This window comes from Manacus vitellinus, unplaced genomic scaffold (assembly GCF_001715985.3).
Source record: "Manacus vitellinus isolate BGI_N305 unplaced genomic scaffold, ASM171598v3 scaffold_31_pilon, whole genome shotgun sequence".
NCBI classification, from domain to species: domain Eukaryota; kingdom Metazoa; phylum Chordata; class Aves; order Passeriformes; family Pipridae; genus Manacus; species Manacus vitellinus.
Window position 1 is genome coordinate 5,510,869 of NW_021940379.1, and position 26,923 is coordinate 5,537,791.

The 26,923-nt window shown below is 40.9% G+C and overlaps 1 protein-coding gene across 2 annotated transcripts in view; it reads right to left on the bottom strand.

Moving 5' to 3' along the window:
- Positions 1 to 26,923, bottom strand: part of LOC103760233 (transmembrane protein 132D) — a 236,947-nt gene that overhangs the window by 85,525 nt on the left and 124,499 nt on the right. For both annotated transcript variants that reach the window (XM_018076205.1, XM_018076206.1), the window contains exon 4: positions 1,985 to 2,168. In XM_018076205.1, coding sequence (XP_017931694.1) covers positions 1,985 to 2,168 — 184 coding nt within the window. The remainder of the gene's footprint in view (positions 1 to 1,984; positions 2,169 to 26,923) is intronic.

Sequence of the window (26,923 nt, forward strand, 5' to 3'; positions counted from 1 at the left end):
AAAGAAACGCATTGGAGAAAGTTAAGGTGAGTGCAGCAAGTGTCCTAGTAACTTCAGCAGAAGGTAGGCATTGCCAGTGTGTCCCCATGCCAATATATATATATATATGTCTTTTCTTTGCAGCATTTTGTAACTTAAAAAAAAAAAAAATTAGGAATCTCTAAATTGACCAATCTTCTGCTTTGCAATTTAAAAATCCATAATAACAGCAAGCAGGAAAGACTATAGAATACAAAGATGGTGCAGAGATGGCATGTGCAAGTCTATTAAAAAAACCAAAGCTCTGCCTAATGTGAAAGCATTAAAATTGTTCTTACTGAAATATCCAAGAGCATTTCTGTTTGGTCCTTCTAAACATGAAATTACACATTCTTCTAAGACGACCAGTAAAAAAAGCAACCCAAATTACCCCCAGTCTCCAAAACCAGAGAAATAATATAATGCTTTATTTTCACTGTGGTTCTTTCCAAATGGAAGAGGAGAATGTTTTATTTTAATTTCTATTTGCAAATTACGAACTGGCTTTGCAAAGACCACGGGGAAAACTGAAGTACCAAACTAATCTAAGTTAGACATCTTGAAAGGTCTGCACCTGAATCATCATTTCCTAAGAACAAAGGGAAGGACCACAAAGATTTGGAGATTTGTGATACCCCAGAGTTTCTTCCCTGACACTCCAGTTAATGCAAAGAAGGTTAAAACTATTCCCAGTCTGTGTCAGTAACTCCCTGACATTTATCTTTGCTTTCTCTCCTACCCATTATCCCAACACCTGTTGCCTTGCAAAAAGCCACCTCCTTTATAACTTTATAGACTTCATGAGACCTTTGAGCACAGAATTTTGTGCTTCTGGAAAATGGGCTTTTTTTCATCTTTAATGGAAATTAAGAGAGTGAGCTGATTTGTAATAACTGCCAGGAGAAATCTATTTTTGTTCTTAGGAGCTATTTTTTGCCAATATATCACTTGATAATAAAGCAATCATGGGCATGTATGAGAAGAACTCTGCTTCTCTGCCACTGTTGGAACCACTAGGAAAAAAAATCTTTTGTCTTCTCGATTAAATATGGAGTGAATAAAAAATCCCAACATCTCAGATTATGTAGATCAGATCATCTCTACAGTCCTAACCCTGCACATCAGGGTCCCATCTCAGACCTGAATTAACGGGTTATCACTAGACAAACATCCAGGTTACATTTTTTTAAATGCTCTGAGATTGATTTTTCAGTTTAAGTTAATATTTTTCTAACAGATTGTCCAAGAACAAAAATGGGGCACAGCTAGACCTTAGACAAGTATACCCCATCCTTGATGAAGAAAGGAAGAGAGAAGAAAAAATGCACAGAATTTCTGTTTGTACTTGGAATTTGGGTATCTAACAGTTTTTTTAGGTAAGAACAAGGCTAAAGGATTGGGTGTTTTTCAAGCCCTGTAGTTTGCACCATGGGGCAAACTCTTTGAAGGCATTTATGTGGAACAAACAGTTGGCTAAGCACTGTGCTTTGTGTTCCCCAGGTAATTAAAAATTACTCAGAAATCATGCTATTCATTTTTTTTTCCTTCTCTCATATCAGTGGATATGGAGTCAGAATTCAGAAACTGGGAAAACTATCATTCAGGAAGTGCAGACCAGGTGTGGGAGTACTCGTGATTCAAGTCAGACACGAAGCACATTGCACTGAGTGTCCAAGCACACCACTGCCTGCATCCAGAGCCAGCCCTGAGCACAGGGAATGCCATGAACTCAGCTTCTGCCTCCAGCAAGCTGGTGTATCAGTGAAGGAACATGACTCAGCCCTCCATGGGAAGCTGTGGCCTCCCCTCAGGTGGTTTCACCACCGAACAAAGCAAACTTCCGAAGTCAGGATCTGCTTCTCGAGGCGCTGAAACTTTCTGTCCCTCCCTCCCCTTTTGCAGCTGGCAGACACCAGAGCTGGAAAGCAACATGGAAAAACTTGCAGAATGCCAAACAACTTCTTACCATAGCCAGGGGGAGAACTCCTACCAGATCCTTCTGGCTTACATAGATCTTGGAGATTCCGAGATCGGATGTTGTGTCTCCTGGATATTCTACCTGCCACGTGATGAGCTGGGTCTCAGGTGGGTCAGTTAAGTCTTCAATCTCAAAATCAATCTGCATGATTTCAGAGGAAGGACCATCAGCACTGCAAGAAAGAGAGGAAAAGAAATGTTCTGTTCACATAACTGATAAGCCAGTAATATAATTGCTTTTATATTAATAAAACATTGGATTAAGGCTCCTTCGAAGAGAGGATTTAGTGGGATGATGGATTTAATAATGAATTAATCATTTCCACTTGTCTTAAGATTTCAGGGTATTTCCCACAAATTCAAGTGGCTTAGTAACACTCTGTGACACAGATCACTATGCACTGCTCCATTTTACAGGTGGAGAAACAGAACCAAATCAAGGCAAAGCAAAGGCTAAAACTCCAGCCTAAACTGACTCCGAGGCTCTCCCTTTAACAAGCACTTTGTATTTCCTCCCTGGTAAAGCAGCACCTGAACAAATCTAAAGGGAATCACTCCTTGAAACAGGAAACCACTGCATCAAAAGTATTTTGTGCTTTTTAAAGAGAGAGGCATGGAAGAAAGGTCAAAGCTCGGGATGGGGTCCATGAACAAGGGCAGCAGGGAGCAGGGGACTGGAAAACTTGGAATTAATTTTTGGTTGTACTGCTACCTTGCTGTGAATGTCTGTGTGAAGCTCCTTTTGTCCTTTGAGAAACCAGGAATTATAGATAATTGAGCTTGTTGTGATAGAGGAGAGTTACAAAACTGGATTATTTAATATTGGCCAATCCTGCCAGGACCCTCGAGTAGAAAACACTAGAGAAGAACAAAGAGTTACTAGATGTGATATTCTGGCAACACTGGGGGTACTGGCACCTTACCACTGCTACTTTGGCTTTGCTTGCTGTCCTTCCTAAGGTTACATGGCAAGTGAATGGCATAAAACAGAAATGTAAAGGGGGAGAAACTGGAAAGGGGCTCATTGATGCAATTCCCACAAAGCTTGTTTTTTATAAAACCAGCTACTGTATGGAAAGCAACAGAAGACAGAAACAAGAAAAGACTCAATTTACTGTAAAGTTGTTGAGGAAAGCAGAATTTCTGAGTGCAGAAATCCAGGGGACACCAGGAATGCCAGTGTTTTACTTCTGAAGCACTGACTGCTGAACTGATCTCCAGTGTTTGTGTGGAGGGGAAAGGAAAGAGCAGAATTTCTTTCCATGGGATAATCCTCAAGGAGAGAAAGACTGGCACAGCACTGAAGTGTTACAAGCCATTTATGTTGGAGAGTGCCACTAGAAAAGGGGACCCATTTCAGCTGCTGATTAGAGAATCCCAGAATGTGCCCAAACCCCAGCAGTTTTCCCAGCTGATGTGGGAAAAGAGCTAAAACTAAGCACATATTTTTATGAAGACCAGTTATGACAACAGCCCCAGTTTGGGACTCTTCCCAAAATGCTCAGAGATTTCTATCATACTGGCTAAATCCAGTGCTTTACCCAAAGCTACTCCTTGAAGAGGTTAATCTGATCATCTATAAGGTTTGGATTTTAATGGATACACTGAGTTCTTTCTCTCCTGGATGGAATTTAAAACGAGCCTCTGTGTTTCCAGAATGGAACACATTGTGTTCAATTCCTCATTTCTTCATTTCAGGGGGGAAAAAAAAAAAAAAAAAAAAAAAAGAGCACGATTTCTAAACTAGCACTGAATGAAGTCTTATTTCATGCTGACCTAGGTAGGATCAGAAAGCTGCTTTATGCAGCTGTGGCTATTGAATCTCAGTTACCTTAATTGTATGAGCAGGAATGGGCAAGGCATTGCCTATAAATACCTGGCAGTGAGCCTGGTTTGTACAGCATGTTCTATCACAGTTGCTGTGTTTAAAGAGCTAATTGAATCTTCATACAATGAACCCTGGGTTTGTGGTTCTATTCTGGGTGCCTTTCTGCATTATTGCCTTGGTGGCTGCTCCTCCCAGTCAGCAGCTCTGCAGAACTGGGGCTGTCCCCAGGATGTGTCCTGGAGCAGCAGTGAGGGACCACTGCAGTGAGGGACTGTGGGGTACAGTGCCACAAACCAACCAAAACTGCCAGAAAAGGCAAACAACTCTATCTTTTCCAGGTGTGCTGGAGATTAGGAGAAAAGGAGGGAAGTGATCAGCACAGATTAAAACAAAGGAGGGAGTGAAAGGTAGTGGAAAAGATGTGGAGACAGAAGTAGAGCACGGTCCTTGTATTTATGAACAACAGCTCCCATATGGCACAACTACAGGAACCCCAAAGGCACAGAAATCTTTCTTTTAATTTCTCCTTCAAAGCAGGTATTTTAATGAAGCACTTCTTGTAGCAAAAAACCTCCACTTTGCTACCAAATGCAATTCTGAGAGAAATTATTTGAACTAGTTCCTCTTAGAAATACTAAAACACCTCCAAAAGACAAAATTACAAAGCACCACAAAAATCAATAAGAATCTCATTACTGCTACTTAAGATGTATTAAAAAAGTGTGAAAGTATTGCACGACCTATGATCAGACCCTGGCTGTCAGCACCAGGTCAGGAACTTCTGTTTAATTACTTTACTCATCATTTACTGGGACGATCCTCCCATGTGCAAGTCCCGTGGGTCTGTGTCCCAAATTCACAGCCTTCCTTGCCAATTCAGCAATTGAAATCTTCCAACAGAGAAATAAGATAAAAAAATCATCTTTCAGAAAATACAGGTAAAAAGCATAAATGGAGAAATTTTAGCAAATAATATTCATCAGTGGAGTTCAGTCACAAAAAATATTTGGGGCTTTTCTGTTAAAGTTAAGGGTGCTTGCTACAACAAGGATATTTCTATGGGTAGTCAGCCACTGGTCCTTGAAATGATCCAAAACTCTGATTTCAGGGAGAGAATACTTTTATTTCTGAGGGTTTTTTTGTTTGTTTTAAGAAGCCTTTACACGAGAGTCAAACTGTTGTGGCAGAGGGGGAACATTTGCATTCCTCTCCACATTTACCAGAGAGACAGAGATCACATCTCCTCTGAATAAACAGGCACTTGCAATGCAATAAACTGCTTCTGCTTGGCATGTTTGAGAGCATCCTAAAAATTACGTGTATGGGATGTGCAAGTAAAAAATGTGGGATCCTTGACAAGGAGACCATAATGCTGACACCTGAGGCATAAAAAGCAGGGAATGAGAAAGAACACTGTGTGCTTTGGTGGGCTGATTGATTTGGGCTTTTCTTTGGTGCTCATTACCACACAACAAGCCATTGCTTTGGAAGTGTTGATGACTTCTTCCAGTTCAGCCAGTGGTAATTTAAAAATCCCCCCTGCAAGAGATGTCATGGGTGTAAAACTTCACATCCACATTTAATTTACGTGTTTATTTTTTTTTTTGTGCATTTTTTTCTTTAAGTGCAGCAATCAAAACGTGCTGCCTTTGGGTTTTCTGTGCAGTTCTGCTCTGAAACAAAGCACACAAACATTTTGGCTTCCATTGGGCAAGATCTGAACCCTCTGATACAATATGGGAAGACAAGGCTAAGGAAAACATTCCACTGTGGATGTTTTGGGAGCTTTATGTCTCTGGGTTGTTCTTTTACCAGTCCCACATATATCACAACCATAACCTAAAAGCCCTCAAAATAATCTTATTTTTGTCTCTTTTACAGGCAAAGAGACATTCTTTATTTTAATGTGTCCAATTGACTTTTCCTTCTGGTTCCTGAGCCAGAGTGCCATCAATTAACCTTTTTCAGCTGTTTTGCAAAAAAACCTCCATACAGGATTACAACAGCAGAATTTCCATGGACTGTTTTATCCCTACAACCAGGATTTAAGGTAAAAAAAATATCAAATATTGCAAGAATTGACATTAAACATAACAGGCTTAAACAAGCATTACAGCATGATATTGCCTTTCACCAGCAGAGGAGCTGGCTCAGCTCCAGAGTGGGAGCTCAACATATCCAATGCCTGATCTCCCAAATCCATGGAGTGGGTGTGAATCTGGCTGGCAAGGCTATCAGGATTCCCACCCCTCCTTTGCAGCTGAAAATAAAATGTCTGAGTTTACCCAAAAAAGTTTGAACTTCATTAAACCAAACCCAAACAATGTGGTGCAATACCTGTCAGGGAACTACTGGATCCATGCTCTACACTTCAGCCCCTGCTTCCAACCCAAACAAATAAATAAAAAGGAATGTTTCAGACAGGAAAGTGAGGCTTGGGGCTTGGATGCCCCCAGGGTCAGAGAGGGCATTCTAAAAAGCCAATATCTGTAGAAGCTATCACACTGTTACAGCAAAGATCATTAATCACCATTGATAGATCAAGATAGGGCGATACATACAGCAGTACATTAAAATTTAATTTCATTCATTGTCATCTTACTATTAAAAATTCAGCGATGGGTTGGCTGAAAAGTCATTTTTCTTCTGGAATCAGTGTAAGAAGTGAACCAACCGGCAAGAAAAATCACCCAAAAATGAGTCTGCTAATCATGTAATAAAGTTATTTTAAAAAAATTGATCCATCCCTCCGGAGCTTGACATCAGTAGTGCTGGTTGAGAAATATTTGCTGAATTATTTATTTGACTTTTTTTTTTGCTATTGTCAAATAAATTATTCACAATACCATTTTCCAGCTGTTGATAGCACTTTTCCCAAATAACTCAAACCATTCAAAAGTGAGTAAAAATTAGCAAACCTCTTAATATACTATAAACTTAAAACATAATTTCCCACCAAGTCAGCATTTCAGTTCAGAACTGTGATTCTGAGCATCTCTTGACACAGTAAACCCAGTGATCATTTACCACATTATGCTAAGGGAATGGTAAATCAACATTGACTTTATTACATCCAGTCTAATAATCATTCAATAAATTATTCAACACAGCAGTCAGTAAACATCAAGTACTTTCGAAGCAGCCCAATCAAGAGGCAACAGCAGAAAAGCCACAGTTACTATGTGGGTGGGAGTGAATTGCAGGGCTAAGAAAATGGTTTTACTGACAGTACAATTCTAATAAAACCCTGCAAATACACTGTCAATCTGGCTTTCTCTACCTGCTGTTTTTATTGTCCTCAGCATAAAAAAATAACAATAAAAATAAGATAACTCACATATAAGTGTGATAAAACTGCAAAAGGGGAAGCCAGGCATACAACCACAAAGGTATTCATTATTAATTGGTGAAGTTTCTATAGGATCCAGCCAAGGCATAATAGGAGACAACCCCAGAATGTGGTGATGGTTGTCTTAGCTGACAAAGGCAAAAAATGGAAAAAAGGTAACAAAACAGTTATTTTACAGGGAGGAAACCCAAACAGAGAGGCTGCAATCAAATAACAAACAGCTCAGCACCCATGGAATTATGTGATGAGTTGACTCCACATCCTTGCTTTGCCCAGCACTGGCAGCTCTCTGGGAATTTGACTCTTATATCATAACCCCCAGACTGAAGCCTTGAAATCAATAACAGCCTCGAGCATTCCTAAAAAAAAGGCTTTAGATTCTTCACTCCCATTAGAATTTCTCAGATTGTTAACACTGACAAGGTCTCCTGAAAACGAAAGAAACCTTTTCCTGAGCGGGAGGAGTGGCACCAGCAAAGCCCAGATCTGAGGGAATCAGACCCAGGGTTTTCAGCCTGAAAAATAACACAGCCAGCCCTGCAAATATTTGCTGTTGAGCAATCCCAGTGTATGGAACCAGGAGATCAAGCTCTGTGCTCAGCACACTGCCCTGCAGCAAAATTCATTCTCAACCTACAAATATTTGTTATTTAAAAAACCCTCATACACACGAGCAGCAAATTTACACTTGTGTATAGACACAGGTGGGATTAGGTTTGATGAGTTTAGGTTAAGCCTTTTTTAGTAATTATTTAACCCTGAAAGGCAGCCATACAAAGTTATCTGCATAGGTGCTATACAAGAAAGCTTCCCAGGAGATCAAGAATTTTGTATAATAGTGTTCTTTTTTCCCCCCTGTGATGACAACACAAAAGCCCAAGGGAAGTCCTTGGCTCACATGAATTTATGTGCCCATGCAGGAGGCACTTACTGAGTCTGAGACTTAATACTTGGCTTTCAAACTATCCCAATTATGGTTGGGTGAAATTAAACTGAATAAAGAGGTAATTCAGTCATCGACTGTGGTTCTGTGAGATCCACCACACTGCAAAAGGGGCAATGCAGAATATGTATAAACAGCCTTAATTCTGTCTTCCTCAGAGTGCCTATCCCAGGGTCTACAGCAACATTTTCCAGTCAGTGCCCCAGTCCTGGGCAGAGGCAATCAAAGGGACTGTGAGGTGTTGAGAAGTAAAAGTCTCACCCCCCTAATTCCATCTGTTATTTCCTTTCAGGGCTGCTTGCTCTCGCTGTTCTTCTGAAACATGCACCAAATAAATCTCTAACCTAAGCTTATCATGACTACCATTGATAGAGTGCTTATTTTTATTTTTCCAGCAAATATAATACATTGAGAAGGTTCAAGCCAGGAATCACTGCCTGAAAACTTTGAGAAACTGGTCTAGAAGTTACTTCTAAAGTGAGTCTTCCTGAAAAGTGATTCATTACCAGGGTTACTGTTTTCACATTTACATCAAAAATGCAGCATTTTGCTGCTTTATGATCCATGTTTCAGACATCAGCTGCTCTTTTGATGCCCATCTCAGCCATTTCACTTTGGAATTCAGAATGATTTTAAAATTGTGCCCCCTACTCACTTTTTAAAAATTTAATTGTGGTGTTAAATCCAGAGTGGAAGATCCAATATCTCAGCATGTAGCTCCAGTCATGTCTCCAAGGTGAAATCTATAACACATTTTTTTATGTCCTGCTTTTAGTGTCCACACTGGTTAAACAAATGCAATTATATACAAAATTGTAATACACAATTACATTTCACAAGGCTCAAGGCCTCCATGTATTTCAAAATTAGTGGCTTGTTTGCAGACACCTGCCAAGGCACATCCAATATATGAGATTAGTACCCTCAACTATAGAAACTTCCACTGCTGTGAACTATTCAGCAAGTATTTCTGCTGAACTCATACATCTGCAAAACTGCAAAGTTCTTTTCAACTAAAATACAAAAAAAAAATGTTTTCTTTACCCAAATGTTCAACGTCTGCCAAGTCAAGAATTAAAAGATAAATGCTTTCCAGCTTTCTTAATATTAAATCAGAAGAAGCTTCCAGAATCTCTTTTCTTTTTTATTTTTAAGCAATAACATGAAAAATAAAATGAAGAGAGAACATTTACATTGCCTCCCTCCCCACTAGCTTTCTGAAAGAGCTTTAGGTTGAAGAAAATTTTAAATCACAGAATTACAGTGTAAACTTGGTTGGAAGAGACCTCTGAGAGCCATCTGGTCTAATGCCTTTCTCAAAGCAGGGCAAATTTCAGTGTTTGAATAAGTTTGAAAGTTTCAGATTTTCTCACATGGTTTTCCAAAGAGATTTACTGTTTAGCATCCTTTTTGTCTTATGGCAATGCTGGGATGGCCTGAGCACTCACACCTGCACTTCACACACTGATAGCCACGTGCAAGGGACACAGTCAGGCAGAAGAACAGTTTTCTCTTCCATCAGCTCTTAAAGATTTGTAACTTGGCCATGACCAAGTAACTGGAAGCCATCTGGATGCCTGTTAGGCTTCTGTTCTCTTTTAGCACAAATTATTTTACAAACTATTCTGTTCCAGTTGAATTGAAAGACAGCAGAAATGATTGAAATGCAATGATAAGAAAAGTCCTTTCACTATCAAATTCTCATGATGAAAATAACGGGTCAGGAGGCACGTGAAGAAAGGTAGAGTTGGAACACTACACCCACTAAAACCTGAAAATTAAATAACACCATGCTCTGCCAGGCTGTTTCCAAGACTTGTCTGTCCTACAGCAAAACAGCATCTGATCACCAGCACTAAATGGAAAAGTGCCACCTCTGCTTTTCAGCCATTCACTGTCCCAGTCCCAGTGCCAGCTGCACAGCACCCGGGAGCTTCAGCACAGCCAAGCTGCTCAAAATGCTGCATCTACTTCAGCAGTGGCATTAGTACCTGCTGGAATACAGGGGGAAACACAACCTTCACCAAAAAAAATCACATGATGCAGGAGAGGGCCTAGAGACCTGACTGAGAACATAAATATTAAAGCTTTAGTAAGACAGAACTACTTTGGGAACTACATGGACAGAGAGATGCCACCTTGTTCTCTACCAATTTTTAGCAATTGAAGATGACTGTAAGTGCACATGCAAATATTTACCCCTGTTTTGTATATAATACATGTTAAAAGTTGGCATCTTTGGGCTTACACTGCAGTATGGACATTTGTTTTATTTGTTTTAACCTTGACCCTGTAGGTTAAGGGATACCCTCAGTAAATTACTCTGGAATAGTCAAAGCAAGAGCCCCCATCCCTACCCCAGCTGTGGTACATTTTTATTTGAGCAGATGTTTCCCCTCTGTACACCCTGGGATAATCTGATAGCCATGATAAAATCATACAGACAGGACCATGATCCAGGTCTGCAGCTGAGTCCTAGGTCCTGTCAAATCAAATCATAGTTTTTGATGTACTTGTGACATTAAAACTGTGTGAGTTCAAAAGCTCACAGAATTCATGTTCTCATTAGCATGAACTGTTTAAGTCAAGCAGTGTCATCATTTTGGGTTTCATGGCACCCACTGTTGGTGCACCTGACTTTTCACCCCCTTTCAGGTGCACCTGAGCTCAGGAGGACTGGTGAGACAGAACGGGATATGTAAGTCCTGGCAATCCTTGGATACTCACTGAGGAATTACAGTGAAGAAAAAGAGGAAGGGCAAGCTATGATTGTGGTTATTATCCTCCAGAGAATTATCCAAGAGAAGGTGCACTGAGACAGCAAACTGTGCCCAGGGCAGGTAACAGTGCAAGTATCAGCAACAACTTGTACTGATTTATGCACTTGAGCACACTCAGTCATCATCCTTTGGGGAGGTCTGACAATCAGCAATCACAATCTCATCTATGCAAACAGTTCAGGAGCTGCTAGAGCAAACATAGAGACCAACTACCCCTGTGAGAGCTGTGACCATTCATGGCAGAGGGGCAAAAACCAGCACAGGAGGAAAGGCAGAGCTGGATTTGTGTGCTGACCCAGACAGGAAAAGATCTGGGTCCACACGGGGAGTTCCCTTCTACTGCAACCACCACATCATATAATCTCTTCATAAACTTATCAAGCTCCATTTTAAAAGCACTTAGGGATTTTAAATGCCTTTTAAATGACTTTCCCAGAACCTGATTATTCCAGTGGCTGAAGCAGCCAGAGGAGCCACCCTGGCTGGAACTGAAGTCTTCACTGAGCCACTGCTCAGAGCAACCAGACCCCAGATATCACAATGAATAAATGTATGGCCAAATGCAGCTCCACTTCCTACAACAAGTGCTCATAGTAAAACATTAAATAACTCTGCAGACCTTCTGGAAACATGTAATGGCTGATAATAGCTCCCTCCTCCAAAATTATTCCTTCCACGTGTCCTCAAATCACCTCCAGCCAACTTCTTCCCTATCCCAATACAGCTGTAAACAAAACCATTACTGCAGATAAACTTTAAATGGACTTTAAATATTCACTGATCTAAGTAGGCAGGCTGAGAAATGGTAAGTTCTCACTACCTTACCTCAATACACTCTGTCAGAACGTGACTACAGTTGTTTGCCATTTCCAAAAGCAAAGTACTCTTTCAGTAAAAATAATAATACCATCAAATCAATTACCAGAAAACTGGTGAGAGAGAGAGAAAACTGGAGAGAGAAAAACAGACATGGCAGGAAATGCTTCATGAAATCCTAAGGAAATGTGCCACTGTGAATAAGAAATACCATCTAACCAGAGAGAGCATCTCGTGCCATCAGCTCATGTGAGGGACACAACACATCACATAAACTTCCTTACTGTGTGGCAAACTTACAACTCATGTAATTTGGGCTTTAAAGCCACTTTTATAGCAAAGTTTGAAGATACTAATCCAGATTCTGTGGGAAAGAACCACCACCTCTGGGGGGTGAGCAGCAGCACAGCATTGCTCCTGCCTGTGAGAATCCCAGGACCATCCTTGGAAATCTTTGCAATTGACAGTGGAAAGATGTACATCCAGCCCTTTCAAAAGGCATATTGATTTTATTGAGCTGGAGGCAGGGCAAGAGACACCCTAATTGTTATAATTATGAATTCAGTAATGTTGGTAATCATTAATAGTTTCAGCAGGATCATAAATCATTCACGTAATGGAAAAGAGCAGCAAGTGAAGATCAATTCCTACTCGAGCAGCATTTCGTTTCATGGCAGACACCTAAACATTAAACTGCTTGACTTACTAATTCCTATTTGTTTTATACTCCTACTACTCCTCCACTGTAGTTTCACAGTCCAATTTTGAGTCTTTAATGACTTAATTGAAAGTAAACTATCTTTCTTTGCAAAGCCAACACGAAACCACTGCAAATATAGACACTGCTCTTCTTCCACTGCAATGGAAAATCCTCAAGGCTACTTGCAGGAACACAAAATCACCAAAAAATGAAGGCTTAAAATACCTCCTCCAAGCAAGCAAAATGGAAAATTTGGATAGGGAACATACTCCAGACCTCATAACTAGCATGGTTCTTGGAATTTGTGTGGAGAAATCCAACCCGCAGCTGTTACAAGTATTAAAAGCAACCAAACGACATGAAGAATTAAAACACAGCCCTGCCAAAATTATCACTACAGTCCATGAATATAAACAGGTTTTTAGGCATGGTTTTCCATTTGCTTTGCTCAAGCTGCTTGACTTTAGTTATGCTGTCACTGCACAGCAGGATAAGGTGCAAATAGGAGACACAAGGATTGAGGGAAATGGAGAAGTTCTTTTGGAAAAAAAGTAGAAGAAATAATCTGCCAGAATTCCAGAGGGCCTGAATGTGCAATACTTGAAGTAACATCAAGCAGAGCAGAAGGTAGGTTGGTGATTTTCTGAAAAAAAATCAGTAGGTGAGGTTTAAAAGACAGAAGAAACAGAAAGTGCTAACTTTCCACAAATATTCCAAGGATTTATGCGTCAAGGAGAGAAAATTGCTAGAGCAGGTAGGCAGGAGAGTATAATTAGAAACAACAGGAAATATAGAGCAAATTCAAAGCAAAAGGACTGTGGAAGAGTCTCCAAAAGAAATGGCAAACACAATAACTGGAAAGGTTTAAAATTAGGCAGGATAAAATGCTTAGAAAGAAATCATTTTTGCAGTGGCATATATGGCTGTAACAAGCCTTTTTTGGTTGTAGGTTGGTTTTTTCCCAAGCCCCTTAATAAAGAAAGGATTATGCAATCAGTACATCTGAGTGTCTGTCATTCCCTCCAGTAACATTAGACCAATTTCTGCAAAATTAGGCAGAAGGACAGAGGTTAAGAATTATTAAATTTTTGGAAGCAGACACAGCAGAAGAGATGGGTAAGTGATTAATGCCTCTGTCAGAACAGATGCAGTGCACTCCCTAAGAATCCATGTATGCACTCACTCCTAAGCAGCAAACACACAGAAACCAGGCTGCTAACCAAAATAATCCTTAACTTTTATGGTTCCCTGCTTTTATTTCAAGTTCCAGTTCCAAAGCTGACCCCTGCTCAGCAAACCACTGAAGCAAACTCCTTCAGTCTTCTGGGACTCAATCTCATTTTATAAGTAAAACATATGTGTAAGTATTCTGCTAAAAAGGAATGAATCTGAATAGTCTGCTGAGCCATGCTCTCATTTATCAGCAAAATCACCCGTTCAACTCAGTAAATTCACCAAATTATATGTGGAGAGAATTATTCCTGACCCTCCTTCAGTGCTGCATGGAAATGACCCTTGTAGGAATACAGAGCCCTGGAAACAGGTCTCCCACATAATTAAGAGCATGACCTACACTTTTGCTCCCAGACATCCTGACTGCACAAGGAAAGCAGCAAACCAAAGTTCATTATGTTATCATGAACAAATGACTCTTTCTCTTGCTATTAAGCTTTTCAGCACAGAGTACACTTGGTATCTGGTGGGCTGCTTATGGTTGTCAGCACAGTTAATGTAAATTTAAAATGCAATGTGATTATTTTCTATACCACAGCATCCTAGGACACAATGAACAGCAGTTAACTCCAAAACTTAAGGAAGGTAAAGGAATTAACTCTTTTTTCATGGTAAAAACATGCAATGACACGAAAGAATCAATTTTTTCTTTGACAATTCCAAAAGAAAAGAACTCCCAAATACGTCTCTATCTCTTATTTCCATGTTTAATAATTTAAAACTCTTACCCTTTGTTCATAAAAGAAACATTGTGTTCTGCAAAATTCGTGGAGATGTAAAACAAGAAGCAACAAAATCATATATAAATTTCTGGTGCAGACTTTTCCAATGCTAAGGAACAAAATATTCTAAAGTATGAAACAGTCAAGGATTGATGCCAAAGTTTCAACATAAATGTGAGAAGTGAGCAGACAAATTGTGTGGAGAAAAGATGAAGTAGAAACAACTTGGAAGTCATTTGTGTAAGAAACAGAAATGAAGAGGCTTGAAGAAGTCAGTGGTTCCAAAGCAGATATTTCTCCCATAGGTATGAAAAGTGACATCTCCATCAGTAGTCAGTGTAAATTAAAGTGTGTTCCTGTTTTCAGAAAGTCATATGTCGAAAACATGCTGATCCTTTTGCTCTTCTCACCTGTCTCATGAAATACAATTGAATTCATGGGTGATGGAAAGAGAAACTTCCACTTATCCTACACCACTGCTGAAGTTCCAGGTGAAATTCACTGTCAGAACTGGACTGAATTAAGTGGATAACACGGCACTGGGCCCATTTTTGAGCAGGAATACAACAGGAGCAGCCACACAGTCATGAAATATTGCTGTGACATAAAACTGAACTGAGAACAGAGGAGACGTCTGGCCCTGTCACTCCTCCGGTGAGTGACCCTGGGCGAGCTACTTTGCCACTCTTCACTATAGTTTTCTGACATTCTCTGTATGATTCAGGGCTCTCAGATTTGTCAGTCAAGGCCAGCAGGAAGAATTCAGGGCTAAATTAGGATTTTGAAAGAAATAAATCCCAGTCATTGAAATGCTGCAACAGCAGAACCTCATCCTTTCCCATTCCTAGGTCAGACTTGTTTGCAGTACATCCATCCCAGTGGAATACCTGAGGAATGGTCAGGCTTTCTATCTCACACCTTCCTAAGCTCCATGAGTTGCAAAGCTTACGGTAGCACATGACAGAATAGATAGGTTTCAGAAACTGAGTTCTTTTCTAGCTACATTATTCCACTTCACTGCATTCAAATGTGTAATAGGTCACTGCAACATTTGCCTTCTTGTCAGCCCTTAAAATAAAGATGTTAAGTCCTCCAGTTTGTTTTGAAGCAAATCTGGGGACTGTTTGGGTTATTCTGGTCTTCACCAATGCAGTTGCATTCCACAGGATACAGCAGAGAAAGAGAAATGATGAAAAATAAAAGCAGCAGCTGATGATGTAGTTTTTTAAAAGACCAGAGATCCAAGTTGTCTGTTTAAAGAGGAAAAGTTCAGTGGTGCATCATTTTATAACTAGATTGGGTTAGTAGCAACTAACTCAGAGCATCAGCTGCACCAGCTCCTCCTAAATCTACAACAGAGAGGATTTTTAGCTGTGCTTTGCACTCCTAGACAACACAAAGCCCCCAGAGCCGTGAATGCAGCTGGCTTTAGGAAGATACACATCATTTTGATCCAACTGAAGCAACCCCAGCGAGGAGCCTGTGCCAATTTGACGCCCTTCCCTTCCTTCAGCAAGCACCCACCACCCAGAGAGCCTCGTTGGCACCCCCAGTGACACACACAGAGCAGGCAGAGCAGGAGGAAGCTTTCAAAGCACTGCAGTTCTTCCTTACAAAGCCCAAATACAGGACACTGACTTCAGTCACAGCCCAGCTTTCAGTGTTTGACAATGCAACCCACTCTTTGCAACTGAAATATTTATTCAGGTGCAATTACCATAAAAGATTAATATTTAAATAAAGGGTGATTTGTTTTTGTGGTTACTCTTATTTCTTTTTAAACAGCACTTGGGATTATAAACTGAATTAGATTGTTTATTCTTAAAGCGGATCTTTTGCATTCTGCATTTATTAATAGCAGATTGAAATGCTCAGCCATTGATCAAACTCTTTTTCCAGAGGGGTGGCTTGAAAAAAAAAAACCAAAAACAACTCTAACCCCTGAGCTCTGGATTTTACAGCCATTACTGTCAATTATACACCCCACTGTGGGAGCAAAGGAAATCTTCATACATGCCAGCTGCAGCCTTACCCCTGAATTTTGCAGAGGCAATGGTTATTTCAAACACTGAAGGAGGGAGAAAGAGGGGAAAAAAAACAAGTTAGCCATGAAGCAGCCAATTGAGATTCCACTCATATGTCTGGAGACCTTGACATGTGAGTTACAGTATTTTTTTCGAGAATACATTTTGATAGTTGTAATAATAACCATAACTCTCAGGTCTCACCAGTCTCTCTCATGCAGAGATCTTAACAGGCTAGAGGCATTTCACATGTTAAAAAACCAGGAAACACAGAGGTGCAGCCACTTGAACAGGATGGTTTTGGGGAGCTCTGGTGCCTTCAGCAGGGCAGGGGTGCAGCTCCTGCATCCCTGAGCTGCTGGGGATGGCCTGGCTGCCTCCCAGGGCAGGAGCATCCCTGCCTGGCACCTCCCCAGCACCACGGGGGTTCTTTGGAGGCAGGAGTCAGCAGCTCCACGTGGTGCTGTGCTGGTCCATGAGCTGCACAGTTGCTGGCCTGGCTGCACAGCAACCCACTGGAGGGGAGGGAGAGGCCCCAGCAGGTTACTAGAAGAGGTAGGAAAAGAGGTAAAGCCCAGTCCCTGGCTGAAATAAATGGGAATTTTACTGTCTCAATGAGGATGCAGTTTCCACTGTAATAGCCTTGACTCCCTGGACTATTGTCATATCCATCAGAGCATGCTGCAGTGGCATTTGGGATGAAGCCTGAACTCACTGTCACACCAAAGCAGAACAGGTCTCGTGCACTGTGATTCCAGCCCAGTTCTTCACATCCTGACCCAATGTTCTCAATTCATTCCCAGGCATGAAACACACATCATCACAATTCCATTTATCACCTTTCTTTTTCTTCTCTCCTTATACCCCAATGTTAATCAACTACTAATTTGCAAAAAGCACTCAGCACTCCAAAGAGGCAAATACATTTTTAAAGGTTTGCCTGCCTGTTTGAAGTCAGGAATGGGCCCACTGGAGATCAGAGGGGATATTCTGCCACAGAGCTGAATAAAACTGAGGTGACTTATACCTAAGATTATCCCCTTCCCCTGCCTCTAACTCTTCTCTCCTTTCCAGCTGTCTTTTCTATCAGAAAGCTTTTCTAAGATTATGCAGCAAGTTTTTGTCCAAGAGGAAGAACGGATGCTCAGAAGCATCCTGGGAGCTCCTGAACTCTGTCAGATCTGTGCTAAGTCCAGTCAGCACTTCCAAATGCTGCAGGGCTCACTGCAGGTGCTGGGAAACAATGGGAAGGGCCAAACTATCAGCTGGACTCTTCATTTCAGAGACTTGGATAACAGAGGTACCTCAGTGATGGGGTTACCATGACACAACTCTTAATCTTCTACTCAAAGTAGAGTAGACACAGGTTAAAAGGCCAGGGGGAAAAAAAGAAATTAATACTACAGGCTGCCTATTGAGGTATTTGGCTGTTACCTCCTGTCTCCTGGTTCATGTCCTGACACAGTGATGACTCTTTCCAATTCCTCACAGATATTTCAGAAAATACCCTTCCAGGCATGTAAACATAGAATGGGAACTGTCTCTAGCTTCAAAATTTTCTGTAGAATGAATCAACCCCTCTAATTCTTCATTCCTACTTGGAACAGTTGGCATAAGATCTGGACTGAAAACAAAAAAAGAATCAAGTTTCACTCCATTTCTATGAACAACTCAGGTGGCCCAGAGAGCCTGCTGATTTTTCTGTGCTTTTGGCTGCATCTTTCATCTATCAAGATAGAAAACCTCTTAATTCCATTGAAATCCACAGTTCAAGTGTGCTTAACACAGCAGACACACTCTTCAAAAAACCTAGGTTTTAAGCAAGTACTCCTATAAATACACTAATACCAAAGCCTTCTATGAATTGTATATAGAATTTAACAGATTAACATGCAGGATGTTGCTGCTGAGTAATACCTACACTCCCATCCGAGGTGCAATTGGTAGTGTAACTACTAATAGTTCATAAACTGAACAAACACCTTTTCTCCAAATAAGGGCTGGGAAACCTCCTCTATCCACTCTAAATACCACAGTCAGCACTGAGTGAACAGCACATCAGGACTGAGGCTGACCTGCTGAGGTGGCACTGCCACTTGGAAGGATTAAATTTGCTTTCACAGAGTCAATGTGTGATGCTGCACAGGCCAGGCAGATGGGAAGCTGACTTTCTTTTCCCTGCTCTGCTGAAGACATCAAGAACTCTTCCACTCAGTGCCATCCCCACAGCAAACAGGGTGGTTGGAGGCTGCCCAGCACATAAAACAGGTAAAGCTGATTTGGACAGGAGTTCTTATACTGTATCTGGAGGTTCTTGCTGCAGAGAGTCCAAGACATTCCAGAACTGGCCAGGGAAGTGTTCCTGCCAGGACCAATGCACTCAGGTGGTTTCTCTGGTCTCTAGGACAGGCTCTGCAGCAGCACAGACTGTATTCATGGTGGAAAAGCTGCTGAGAGACAGAACTGATTTTTAGTGACACTGAGAGCAAGGATGCATGAATGTATTTGGGATCCAGCTTTATTAAATCTTCTGGTCCCATGATCACCTCAAATATTTATCTAGACAAAACAAAAGCCATCTCCAAGTCATTTCTGCTGTGGGGAGGTGGTGTAGCTAAACCACAAAGGAAGCTCATCATAGAGCTCCAATATATACTGCCCCATCCTGTCTTCAGCAAAGCCTTTTTCAGAGACTGTTCTCCCCTGCCATGAAACAATATGACTCAACTTGTATATATAAATTCTGTACCAAACCCCTCCTTTTCCACTAAACCCTGTCCAGCTGTCTGTCTAAATTTCAATGTGTGGCATCCTCACAGAGTATTTTGAAACTACCTGTTACAGGTACCTTAAAAAGTAAATAATAATGACATCTGGAATTTATTTTAAATTATCACCTTAAGGTGAAGTATCATCCTCCAGCTATCCAACTCCTGAAGGCACCAGTTGCACACAAGTTTAAAGAAAGCATGGCTTACATACATTCACACAGGAGCATACACTCATCTTTGACTTCACTTTTGATAGAATTCAATGCTAAAAAATACTGTGGGATTTACAAACATTCTTGCCTTTTCTATTTTTCCCTTGCAGATGACACCACTTCTAAAACCATTCAGGTATAAGAAATGTTACTTGTTTTGGTTGCAAGGCTTGATTTTTGTGTGCTCTTAGCTTCTCAAGAGCTATTGCAAAACTCTTGGAAGCTTTTCAATCGCCCTCAGAGCTGCTGGTACAGCTGAGAGTTAAATCTGAATGCCTTTAAATCATTGTTTGTGGGTTCACAGAAGGAATTCTGCTGCAGGCCTTGAGGGCCATACACCTGCTATAGGCTTGGTGTGTTCTCTTCCCTGTACCTCGTATTTTGCTGTTGACTCACAAAGAACTGAAGGAGGAAAGGGGAAAAAAAAGCCTTATAATTTATAGGAAATGTATATATTACGTGTTGCTAGGAGGAAATGTCAGGAGAGAAAAATAAATGCTTTCTGACAATTACTAGTCATTTTGTGCCAGCAGCCAAACAATGTGAGAGCTCTGCTTTCCCTCCCTGAACACGAGAGCACACTGGAGATGAATCACTCCACTGGATTAGCACGTTGGCTCATGCACATTTGGGAACTTGTTCAGTTGTTTGCAATAAGCTCTTGCAAGATTTGCCCCAGGTGTTGACAGGGGCTAAACCTCAGTGAGGCACAGACACCTTCAGAGTGCTCCCTGTCACCCCAGTGTACACCCAGCGTGGGGCACACGAGTTCTGGGTCAGTGGATGAGGAAATCTGACCCTCCAAAACCTGCAGAGTGTCCTGCCACTTATCCCTGCTGAGCACTGGGAGCAAAGAGAAAGCTCTCCACAGAGCACAAGTCCTGATGTTGAGCTGTCACCCCTTCTGTGAGGCAGCCCTGCTACACCCAGGAGCCTTCAGCTTCACTGGGCTTCTAAACTTCATCACTGGAGGCAAAGCAGATCGTTGTTTTCTCAGATTTTTTGGGGGCAACTGAAATTAAAGTAAAAGCTCCTAATGGTAAAGACACTCTTGAGAGTGTCTGTGACTTCACAGAGAGTTGTGCCATCCTGAGAGGACCATGACTGCAGGCTGGGGACAAGCATTGGTGGGAGGAAATTTAATTCACAGTCAAACCCAGCGTGCCCCGGCTCCTTGTGACCAAAAACCTTCCTGCTCCTCTGAGCCTCTAGGCGTAGGTTTGTGGTACTCCAGTTACCAAAAATAAAAGCTGACAAAAATGGGTTATTTTTCACATGGATCAGTTCATCAGAGCTCAGCACAGGATTGATTGTGCATGGAATGGGAGTGGGGAGGGAGAGGCTGATCCCAGCACACGATGGGTGCAAACAGCTGGGGAAGGAGTGGGAATTCCCTCAAGCCTACAGTGCTGCTGAAGGCTTCCCGTGACAAAACACACAGCCAAGCCTCTCCTCTAACACAGGCATAACAATGTTTCTCATTTCCAGAGGCAGAAGGATGCCACAGGGGAGCAGGCTACAGGTTTGGAGGCTTTCAGATCCTCATTCCCAGGACAGAATGTGAAATTATTTGTGCCAGGAATTACTACAAATCTTAGTGGTATTGCAATAATAGTGCCTCATGTATACAGTCTTTCTGAAAATCTACAGGCAAATTAAAAAGTGCCCCACATCAATTAAACCTCAATTACAGGGGAGAGAGAAAGGAGGCACTGAAAAATATCTTCCAAACTCATAAGGGCCAACAGAGGTAAACTGGAGAAAATTTATCCTCATAAGCAGTAAAACACAGTCATGATAGAAATAGGACATCACCAGGAAGGCTCCTACCAGCTGATGCAGAGAGAGGGCAGGATGCTGGAGCCAAATTTTAGGAAATGTGATGAGCACCACATAATCACATTTCACAAACAGAATATAGAAAGTCCACTAAACAGCTTATAGCTCTTAACTCCTGCAGCTGCTGTACACCAGAGGGAACTGTGCCTCCTGCTTTCCCATTTGTGACAGTCCATTATGGATCATGGAAGAATGAGACAAACTGACCACATCAGATGAAGGCTCCAGTGGAACATACAGCTCTGTGCAATCCAAAGATTTTCCTTTAACCAGTCTCTGCTGTCTCCATCACCGTAATGACAGCATTACAAGCATATTTTTTTTTAGAATGCTGCATTTAAAATCATTTTATAATCACATGCTTGATTTCTTGTCCACATTTGCAAAATATAATCAATTAAATTAATCTATTCCATTATTCTTTAGATCTCTCTCAGTTCTATCTGTACTGTGAAACACTGTCTTGCACTTCAAAACCAATTTTCATCCTTGAAAATGGAGCAGTAACTGAACAATAAATATGGATTTCTGAAAAGCTAATATCAGAGGCTAGGTATTCAAAGCAGGAATGTTTTAAAAGGGACATTAAATCTAGAGATCTGTAGATCAGCAATCCTGGTCTGCTTTAAGTCACTACATCATTCTGCTAATAAATCAATAAATCCCAGACTTCCTGTGGCAGCAGACAAACCATGAAGTCTTTCTGGGTCTCATGCCCCCATTTCTACTTCCCTGCCTGCCAAAGGTGTTGCAGTGATAACCACATGAAACATTATGTGGTGCTCTGATAATCTGATAATAAGAGACAGAAGGGGTGTGTGAAAAACTCCCCAATAGTGGAAACTCAGTGTGTTAACAGAAATGCAAATACATGATGGGAAACTAGAAAGACTAATTAGCATTACACTGCTTCTGGTCCCAGCATTAACACATTCAGCACTAACTTGAGCACCATTTTATCTCCAGGGACAATTATGCCATGTGAGACTGAGTCAGTGTAGGCTCCATCCTCTATAGGGGTCCTTCACAGTGGATCCCTTTGGAAAACAGAGATCCTCCTCTGACATTCACATTTCAAGGTTGTTTAAAACCCAATGTTGTACCTGAACAGGTAATACTTTCCATGTACTCATCAGTTGTTCTTTAGCATCACTCTGCCATGACTGTGATGATGTGTGAAAATGTCCCCGTGCTGTTCTGGTTTCAATCCCCTTTGGAACTAATAAAGATCACTTTTGAGCTCCTTATCTTTTAAAGGACTTATGATAAAAACTGTTTCCATCCACACACAGAAACACAAAAGTAAAGCCCAGCAAGAAATATGAAGTATCAGTAGAGGCAGAGCTGAAGCAGATGGCTGAGCATAAACATCTGAATTTCTGGTTAAGGCAGTAAGAATTTATGGCAAACTCTATGTTTCACAAGTTTCTCTTACATATTTCAAATATCAATATCTCTTTTATCAGGGTCAAGGTCCAAGTGGTGGGATGGGAAATATGTATTAGCACAGACAGAGTTTTTCAGGCTGCTGAGGCTGCAGACAGGATCTCATGGTATTTACAGAAGTAGGCAGGCAAACTCCTCACCCAACTCCCACTGACATGCACCAAGGATGGGAATTAACAGTGCTCAGGGACAACTCTTCAGCCTTTAAGATAAAGAGGATGCACCCCAGAGTTTGACAGTAAAGCAGGAGTGTAGTGGATTATTCTCCACGTGCTTTGGTGGGGATGCTCAGAGCTTCACAGTGAACTTCTAAGCACAGAATTACTACAAATGATTTTGACAGGGGGAATATACCCATTCTTTGGTTTTCTGGCTTCTTCAGGATCTAGATCAATCTCCCAACAAAGCACATCCCTTTGCTTCTCTATTTAGATTGACTACTGTATTAGAAATATGTCTTGTAAGGAAAAATACTACCAAGATCTAGAAATCTGAACTAGATGAGATTTATATTTGGTTATTACTACTTGCTAAAAGCCAAGTTATATCTTTTTTTGTTCATCAAATATATTCACATACAGAAAAAAAGTACACAGGTAATTACAACTATCTCAAATAAAAACTTTGTTGCTCTTACACTGGTTAAAAACATAATCCTGAAACAATCTGCATAAATACTTCAGTGCAGCAGATAGAAATGAACATGCCTACAGGATGCCATAGACTAAAAATGCATAGATGAGGCTGCAAAAATAGCAAATATCCATGAAATGCATGAACCAGTGATGACTTTGTGAAATTCCACTGTCTGAGGTGAATATTTTTCTCTGCAGAAAAGGATTGCAAACTGCTGCAAAAAGTGTTCAAAACCACTGCTATATATATGTCAAGAAATAAATTACTCTGAAGTTTGCTGCCCTGCCCTGTTTTAAAGAGTTACATAAATCAGCAAATTTCTCACTTCCACTGAAATACTAATTAAAATAAAGGAAGGAGAACATTATCATTTTCCGTGGAAAACTTGCCCTGGCCTCAGATAGTTGCAATATTTCAGGAAGCACAGTGGTAATGCATATTGGAATTCACCAAGGCAATAAAATAAGGTATAACAGCTGCTCTCAAACAGGAAGGTTATCCAGCCCTCAGTGTACCTGCTCACCAGGGCCTCTCCACACACTGGGGGAAAACAACCTTTCACCACTGAAGAACACATTACAGGTTTGATCCAAAGTCCTGGGTTTAAGGAAAGACAGCAGTGGACTTCTGCTCAGGGTTTGATGGTTAACAAACCATACAGAAAAGGATGGAAATGCCTCCTGCCTCCTTTGTAGGATTCAAATATTTTCCTGTGTTATCTGGTAGAGATGTCCCTTGTGTCACTGCCAGAATGCTCCCATCACCTTTTCCTTTCCTGACCTACTTTGCATTCCTCTCTGCTTCATCTTTGACTCTCACAATTAAGTTTATTCCTGTCTATCATCACATTCATTTGCAAAAAATCTGCAAAGTGTCAGAAGTCAAGGAAATGTAAACCCATGAACTCAGAGGAGAGGGAGGGAATCGATGCTTCCGTGTCAGAAGTCAACTTGCCTATTTCAAAAAGCACTCTGCTGGATTTTATGCTTTGAAAGAAGCTCTGGCCCCTTCTCAGATATGTACTCAGATCTTCTGATGTCTCCTCTGCTGAAACAGCACAAAATCAACCACGTGGAACCTTCAGCTACAGCACTTCTGCTCCGGGGCTCAGGAACCTGTTGGGACCACGGCAAAGATTCCCAGGCTGCAAAGCTCTCAGTGTTTGATAGAGAAAAGCTGTTTCTCTGAAACCCCTCCTTAAAGCAAGGCTGAGTACTAAACATGAAAGGGTAGGAAGAGAAATCAGCCCAGACACATATATATATTTTCAAGGTTCTATATTTATACTGAATCTGTCCAGCCACAGAAGCTCCACACGCTGCATTTTTTCACACAGCACAGGCTGCCTGACCAAAGGGGTATTTTATATATCACATAAGAGCAACAGTTTGCAAATCACAGGTGTGCTACAGCATCTGGCACGTACTTGAACTCACAGGAAGAAGGTGGTTGATCCAATACAAAGGGAAAGTATAAAGCCTGAATTCAGTTTGAAGATATGCCATAATGAGTGTTGTAAAAGCAAAATCAGCTGTTCTGGCAAACTAGGAATCATGCTGGAATATTACAGGAGCTAAATATACTGCTCAGCACCATTAACTCAATACCATGGGCATCTGTAAGATTTGAACCTCCAATTGGCTAAAATGCTAAACAGAAGAAGCAGTTTTGCTCCTACCAAGACTTCTTTTATTTGCACTGTGCCCACTTAATGAAGCATGAATTTTAATTTAGTCTGACACTTGGATATATTTTTAGGTTTGGTTTTTGCATCCTTTGTGCATAATTCGATTTCCAAGCTAGGAAATGTGTTAGAGGGTGCTAAACCGTGCATGTTAAGAATCACTTTCTCATGTAAATCATCACAGCACGTGGACAAAAGTTCATCTGAAGGAAGATGTCATTAGCATGGAAAACTGGTCTCCCTGTGGATGCAAAGATAACTTCAAATACAAGGTCTGCCAGTCCTTTAAGCTTTATTGATATAAGTATTTGCCATAAGGTGTATATTTTAACGGTAAGATTTTCAAGGTTACTTCTGTCTGTCTGCTGCACACACATCTGAGGCACACAAATCTTTGAGCATTACAGAGTATTTGGACAATACAAGTGTATTATGAAGTTATCTAGAAATGATTGAAGTACTCTTTGATCATAAATATACAGCAGCAAGAGTGGCAGCCAAGGGCTTGCTTGGAAAGTAATAAGCATCATGTGGGAGACAGACTTTTGGAGAATTAATGCACTGTTTTCTGCATTTTCTTGGTTCAGTTTCAGAGGAAAGGGAAGATGGACACATGGAATGGGAAGGACAATTAAACATTGCTATAGTTTACAAATCTACCTGGTCTTCTTTTCTATGTCATTTATTTTAGGGTAAATAATGACTTTCTAAGTAATCTGATTAAGTGTTGGGATGCCTATAAAGCCAAAGCTAAATTTAACACCAAATAATGCCATTCACTACAGAAAGATTAGAAGCAGTGCAAAGCATCTGATGAATGCTGCTCATAAAATTTTTCTCATCAACACACGCTCCCAGGAGGATGCTCCAGTGACATGGTTACAGTTCTGCACTACTGGATATACACATATTTAATTATTGATTCTTTTCAGCAGAGGTCATGCAGAACATGATACAGGCACCTGATGGTAGGAGGTGTGGTGGTAAACACAGGGCAACAGATGGTTCCTGACCCCAGGCACCTGCAGTGTGGCTCCAAAAGCACAGGACTGTGCACAGACTTTGAGGGAAGCACAGGGATGACACAGGGCAGGGTGAGAGGCACAGGGCAGGACAGACCCACAGGCTCCATAAACTGTTGGTGAGCTTGGAGAGACTTTAAGGTGAGGCTTTAAGGAGGATAAGGACATGACTTTACAATATTCCCAGGGATTTGTTTAAAATCTGAAGAATAAGAGAAAACAAAAACCCCCAGCTTCTAAATATCTAAATATCTAAATATCTGTCACGATGAGATGGCCTCATCAGCCAAATAAACACAGCAATGGTTATCCCAAAGTACACAGGGGTGAACACAGGTGTGGGAATATTTTTAAAACTCTGATTTAGCTCCTACCATTAAGTGAGCTCATTTGAAACTTCAGGTCCTTTAAATACCATCACACAGAATAATGTCCAGGGCTTAAAAACAATTACTGGAGATGGAATTACAACAGCAAAAGTGCCTGCTCAGGTGCCCTGCATCTGCTGGCTGTTTTGGTTTTTCCTCTGCACTTTATTTGCACTATTTAGACTTAAATAAGCCAATGAGATCAACTTTTTTACTGTTCAAAATTTCAACTAAATGCAAGACAGATCTTCTGCCCACAATTCAGACAGAATTTCAGATGCAACACATAGTGACATATATTTTCCTGACCCATGGGAAAGTTACTCAGGTCCTCTGCTGTATATGATGTGCTCTCTTCAGTATCAAAACCAACAGCTTTACATCATGACAGTATTAAAGGAAAATATATTGGACAAGAATGTTTTCTTGTTAAAGTTTTGTAATTTCTTTTTCTTACAGTAACAAAATTCTTGGAAAACCTCAGGTGAAAAGTGCTACAAGTGCATTCAGAATTAATACTGTTGTGTAATTAATAATCTAGATTTCATTGTAATA